Source organism: Chenopodium album, chromosome 1, assembly GCF_948465745.1.
Source record: "Chenopodium album chromosome 1, dcCheAlbu1.1, whole genome shotgun sequence".
NCBI lineage: Eukaryota > Viridiplantae > Streptophyta > Magnoliopsida > Caryophyllales > Amaranthaceae > Chenopodium > Chenopodium album.
In genome coordinates, this window is record NC_137834.1 from 5,026,730 (window position 1) to 5,032,882 (window position 6,153).

The 6,153-nt window shown below is 34.2% G+C and overlaps 1 protein-coding gene across 1 annotated transcript; it reads left to right on the plus strand.

The window, feature by feature from the left end:
- The first annotated feature begins 1,684 nt into the window (after positions 1-1,684).
- LOC145640774 (uncharacterized) lies at positions 1,685-5,902 on the plus strand. The gene is made up of 4 exons (XM_081692010.1): positions 1,685-2,176; positions 2,399-2,885; positions 4,624-4,862; positions 5,276-5,902. Exons 1-4 carry the CDS (start codon positions 1,786-1,788, stop codon positions 5,734-5,736), a joined length of 1,578 nt encoding a protein of 525 aa, XP_081548136.1. The 5' UTR covers positions 1,685-1,785; the 3' UTR covers positions 5,737-5,902.
- Positions 5,903-6,153: the final 251 nt, after the last annotated feature.

The following is a 6,153-nucleotide window of genomic DNA, read 5'->3' on the forward strand; positions in this document are numbered from 1 at the left end:
TAGCCTGTAACGGATTATTGAGGATGCCCCAATTTCTCATGGTGAGAAACAAAATTTGTTTCTCACATGATATTTTCGTGAATAAACCAACAATTTTATCAACTGTAGAGCCCATAATAATAAAAAAGTTGTTGATTTATTCACAAAAAGACCCCATAAGAAACAAATTTCGTTTCTCACCATGAGAAACAAGGAATTTCCCTTATTGAAATTTATATTTAGCTTGCTTTTAAATTTACACGAAATCAAATTATCAAACCAAAATTAAACAATGTTTGAATAAAATCCCTGAGTAAACATCTAACGAAATCAAATTGAAAAAAAAAAAAAAAAAAAGAAAAGGTTTTTTTTTTAATAATTTGGTGCGATATAGACTGCACCTAAATACTCCTAACAGACGATGGCCAATTCAGAAGAATATTTAAAAACAAATTAGAAACAAGAAAATCATTCATTATAATAGTTGCCACGTATGAAAGAAAAATTGAATTAGATAACTGTCAATTTAGAATAAGAAAATTAGTAGATGCCAGCATTACCATCACTACCTACACATTTATGTTCCTAAAAAGACAACTGAAGTAAAATGAAAAAAAGACTTGGTCCATAAGGACCATATCTGAGAGTGATGGATAGCTCAAGTGGTTAGAGCTTCCCTTTCGATTCCAGAAGATCCTGGGATCGATTCTCACCCCCGCCCTTGTGGCTCTCTAAACACCAAAAAAAAAAAAAAAGGACCATAACTAATGAATAATCATTATTATTTTTTTAAATTTCAATGACAATTTGATTGTTTTCTTAGTTAGATGGAATGAAATGCAGTATTAATGTCAAAATTGAGTATTTGACTATATATTTCCTACCTTGCATAGTTACATACTTACGTCTTATATATGTTCAGTACTAGATAAAACTCGTGCGATACATAGTTTATTTGTATGTTTTAAAACGAACATTCTATGTATTTATGTGATAAACTCATTATTTTACTAGATTAGCTCCCGAGTGTAATGCAAGAATAATGAAAAAAAAAGCTATGTAAAACAATACTTCATAAAAAAAAAAACATACAATAATGTTTCAATGTTTCATGAGTAAAGGGTTGTCATAAGGTTTTTTAAAAGAAAAAGTAAGGAAAATTTTAATGTATTCTATTTTGTAATAAAATATTTTGTGATCAATATTTAGTTTCATCTAGTATTCTGCAATTATTCTCAACTATTTTTTTTTTCTTCTCTCTATCTTTCTTTAATCTTACATACACTCAAACCTAAATACTAGCTCCGTTACATATTATTTGCAATTATTAGACATTTTTTCTCTCTACTTTATGTCAAATCGTTGCAAATAACTACTTTATGTCAAATCGTTGCAAATAATGTGTAACGCAGGTAGTAAGATTTTTAATAAAGAAATGGATGGAGTATTACTTATAGATAGTGCCGGACAAGCCTTCTAGCCCTTTAATTTGTTTTTATCATTGCAAAAAAATAATGTCTTCTGTACGTCCGTACACCAATAATTATACGAGTACTTGGTATAATTATTGGTGTGAAAAATATAAAACAATTACTCTGTATATGATTATATCTCATCATCCAAATAATATCAAGACTCGAGCAACCACAGTCGCCCACGTAGTGAGTTCAATCTTATCCATTTCACTCTATAAATAGAACAGGATTAAAAACAAACTCCAATATAAAATTTGCCAATACCAAAACCAAAAAAAAAAAAAAACACAACAGTACAAATATATATTCCAACTTTTAAGTTAGAAGAAAAATGGCAGGATTACCGAGGCTTGTGACGTTGATGTCAAGCTCACGTTTCTTCCAATATGAAACAGGAACAGGGGAATTACACGCGACCCTGAGAAACACATCTGATACAGTAATTAGTGAGAACAACTTCACCTTGTTTGAAGTGGTGAGTACAAGGGCTCGTGACATGGTGCACATCAAATCTTGCTACAACAACAGGTACTTGCGGCTCAACCCAACCGGTGTCTATATTTACGCCTCTGCAGACGAGCTCCAGGAAGACCGTTCTGAACGGTCATGCACTTTGTTCAGGGTTGTCATCTCCGGCAACAACGTGCGCTTCTTCCACCAGTCCGATAATGTTGACCGCGCTGTCATAATTTATCAAGGTGGTGTCCTTGGAGTCCGCCAGGGTAATGTTATTACTTCCTCCGTTTTTTAAGTTGCAACATTTTTATTTTCACAGTACAATTAAGATAGAGAGAAAAATAAGCAAGTAATTTACAATTTCGAAAATTAAAAAGTATTACAACTAAAAAGAAATGGAATTATTTATTTTTTATAGTATGAATGTTGTGAGTGATAATTAATACATGGGTTGTGGTGGCATGCATGGATGAATGACGCAACAACAGGTAACCAAGCATTTAACTTGTTATTTAGAGACATGACCAACTTTGTAAACTTGCCGAAGCACGTAATGTTCAAAGGGAATGATGGGAATTACTTAAGAGCACGTAAAAATAGAAATCTGGTGTTCGTTGCCAACGATCCAACGGATCCGAGAGTGCACCACATTGCAACGCTTTCACCTCTTAGTGGTAATTTCAGCCTACTGTCCACCAGATTCAATCTGTACTGGGAGAGGATCAACGGCGATTGGCTCCAATGCAACTCGAGCAGACCATTCGCCGCGAACACGGTCTTCCGCCCAGTGAGGCAGGGTTTTGGTATACAAAACAGCACCATAGCTCTGTTGAATACGAATAACAACAGTTACTGTGAGAGATGGACCAGTGGGGGGAATGCTGGTCGTATTCGAGCTTCCTCCTCGACTGTCCCACCTAATGCGGTGCTCACAGTAGAGGAGACAGTCCGGGATCGTAAAATCTCTGACATCAGGTATCTATGCTACTCTCTTCGTCCCTCAATAACTTTAGCTATTTTTGACATCATATCAATTTTTTCGCAATTTTCTTTTTATTAATACGTACCTAAATAACGGTCAAAGATGTGCGCTGGAGAAAATGCAAAAAAAAAAAAAAAAAAAAAAAAAAACAAATCAAAAAATCTTTTAATGAATGGAAGGAAATATAAGGACTAACTAATAATCTTCTTAACTTTGTAGTGATTGATGAAGATCGGAGAAAGTATTATATCCATATTAATTTTTTTCGTATCGAACAAGAAAGCTTCTTATGATTACTTGATTAGAGGTGTCAATCAAACCGAACCGATTCGAAAAAAAATAATCCGTTTTAAACTGTAACCGATTCGATTTGACCAGAGAAATTCAGGATCCAAATCCAATTTGTAACCGACCTAAACTTGATCCAAATTCAATTTGTAACCGACCTAAACTTGATCCGAATCCGAATTTAACCATATCTGAACTTAACCCGACACCGATTTAACTCGACTTCAACTCAACCTGAACTCGATATGACCCGACTTGAACTCAAACCGAACCGATTTGACCCGGTTTGGAGTCAACTCGATCCGAAAATGACCCGAAAAAAAACCGATTTAATCCGATCTATTTTAACACAAATTAATATTAACCTGACCTAATTTTAAACTGATCTGAATTTAACCCAATTAACCCGACCATAATTTTAAACCAAACCTAACCTATTATTGATTTTTTTTAGTTTCAAGTTCACTATATATTTACTAATTATTAATAAGTTAAAAAGTTTAAAACTCTAAAAATATCTTATACAAATTGAATTAGTAATAAAGCATACTAATAGTATTCGTAGGCATCAGCCTCATGAGATTAAATAATTGAATAGTAGTATCTTAAAAGGAGGACTTATGTGACTATATATATATATATATATCAACCTATCACTAGTTCATTACTAAAACTATTAAATTTAAATCTGGCTCCAAGCTAAGATAAATATTACACAAAAACTGATTGAATGAGAAAACTAATTCTTTGCATTTCGTAATAATTAACCATGTAATATGAGAAATGAACATAATAGCTAGACTTGATATCAACCCAATAATAAGGTAAACATTCAATAATTACTCTAGTTTAAAAATGACCTTATTTGGATATTGAATTTAGTCAACTCGACCAAAATCTAGACAAACACGAAAAGGATTTGAATCTGAATTGACCAAATCTTGAATAAACCTTATTTTAATAAAACCGAACTTGACCAAACCGAAATCATCCGAGTCGAAATCAACCCGACCCAAATTCGAACATGAACCGATCTGGTGTTGACTAGACTCATATCCAACCCGGACTCGATAGACCATGATTTTAATTTGACCTGACCCGATCCGAGTTAAAAAAAATAATTATGACCCGAAGAAACCTAACCCGAATTGACCCGATCCAAACTCCATCCGATTATCCGAATTGATACCTCTAGTTATGATAGGTTCATTTACTACGGGAATATATATAATTATCATATTCATGTGTTTGTATTATTTTTTCCATACAATGACTTATATTAATTGAATAAGATAGAGTGGATCATACCCAAGTTTTGGAATCCAATCATATTATAGATAGGTAGTTTTTCTTCTTCTTCTTCTTCTTCTTCTTTTTTTTTTTTTTAGTAAAAACTAAAAAAATCGCTTCCCAAATATTTAAGTGCTAAAAATGTTGGTACAGGTATCATTTAGAGGATGCACGCATCTACAATATGGTTCCTCTACAGGCCGTAAGCCAAACTGTGTTTAACTATGGAAATCATGATGAGAGACAAGTGGTGAAATTCGCCTACAAAGAGGTGATAGAGGAGAAGTTCACCTCGTCACATTCGTGGAAATTGTCTGTCAAGGCTACCATCAGGGTTAGATTGATCCCAGTGATACTTCAGGGGAAACTGACTACAACTGCAAGCTACGGAGGTAATTATTAAATGACCCGATCTCCATATATATATAAAGGTTTAGAAATTGGTCAAGTTTAGAAATTTCCCTTTAAAAAACTTTTTATCTTTACTTTGGAAACAACCCGTCTTGTGTGTGGCTAACCACACTGTGTGACCACTAATTAAAAAAAAAAAAAAGTAACTCCTATGATCCTGATCGAGTAACTCCTTTAACACCGACAAAGTAACCCCTTTAACACTGATTAAGTAACCCCTATTACACCAAGGAAGTAACCCTTATAATGGTTGACTACACCGTGTGGCCAGCCACATATAAGAATTTGTGCTCTGGAAATTGTCTTTAAAATTGACTATTTGATCTACATAAATTTTACCACTAATAATTTCTATTTGATTCTATCAAATATGACTATGCATCTTCCACGACAGGTAGTGTTGAATGGTCCAAAATGAAAAGAATTGAGAGAACAGTAACCGGCTCCACAACCGCTACAGTACCAGCAAGGAGTTCTACAAGGGTGACCTTGATTGTTGGACAGGGTTCCATGGACGTCCCTTACTCTTATAGACAAAGTGACATCCTTATGGATGGAACCTTTGAGGAAAAGACTTTGCACGATGGCCTTTTCTCGGGTCTCAACACCTTTGAATTTCAATATACTATCGAGGAACCTCAAAGCCTTCCTCGTAGTGCTATGCCGCCAATAGGCCATGATGACATTGTCATCGTGCCAGGTGAAACCATAGACCTCCCTAGAATGGCCATCTCGCGTGAAGTCGATCAAGTAAAAGTCGAAGGAAAAGAAGATGAACTAGTTCCAATGGAAGAAGATTGTGGAGGAGAAGGAAACGAGGAACCAGTTCCCCTACCAGTGCCTTCCAAGCTTTAGTTACTTGCATGCACTAGGTCTTCTATTTTACGTATTGTGTTTTATTTTAAGGATGAATAATAATTATGTGTGTTTTCTAACACACATATTGTGTTTGTATTATGGTTGTACTTTGCTTATATTATTGGTTTTCTCCTTTATAATAATGTGTGCCATCTTCACCTAATTTAGCTTATCATATTATATGGACAGTTTTCAAATGGCTACAACCAAATCACCTTGGTATCTATTCACTAAGCTCTTTGGTTTTAGAGTCTCAATTAAGTTCTTATTGTGCGTAGTTCAGCTACTTACTAGGCATGATTAATTGTACTTTTATTCCAAGAAAGAGTGGCAATATCTATCCTTTGGTTCTTATATATCTTGATTTAAACGAACTTATTACTTAATTTTGTCCTCTATTATCTACATGATCTT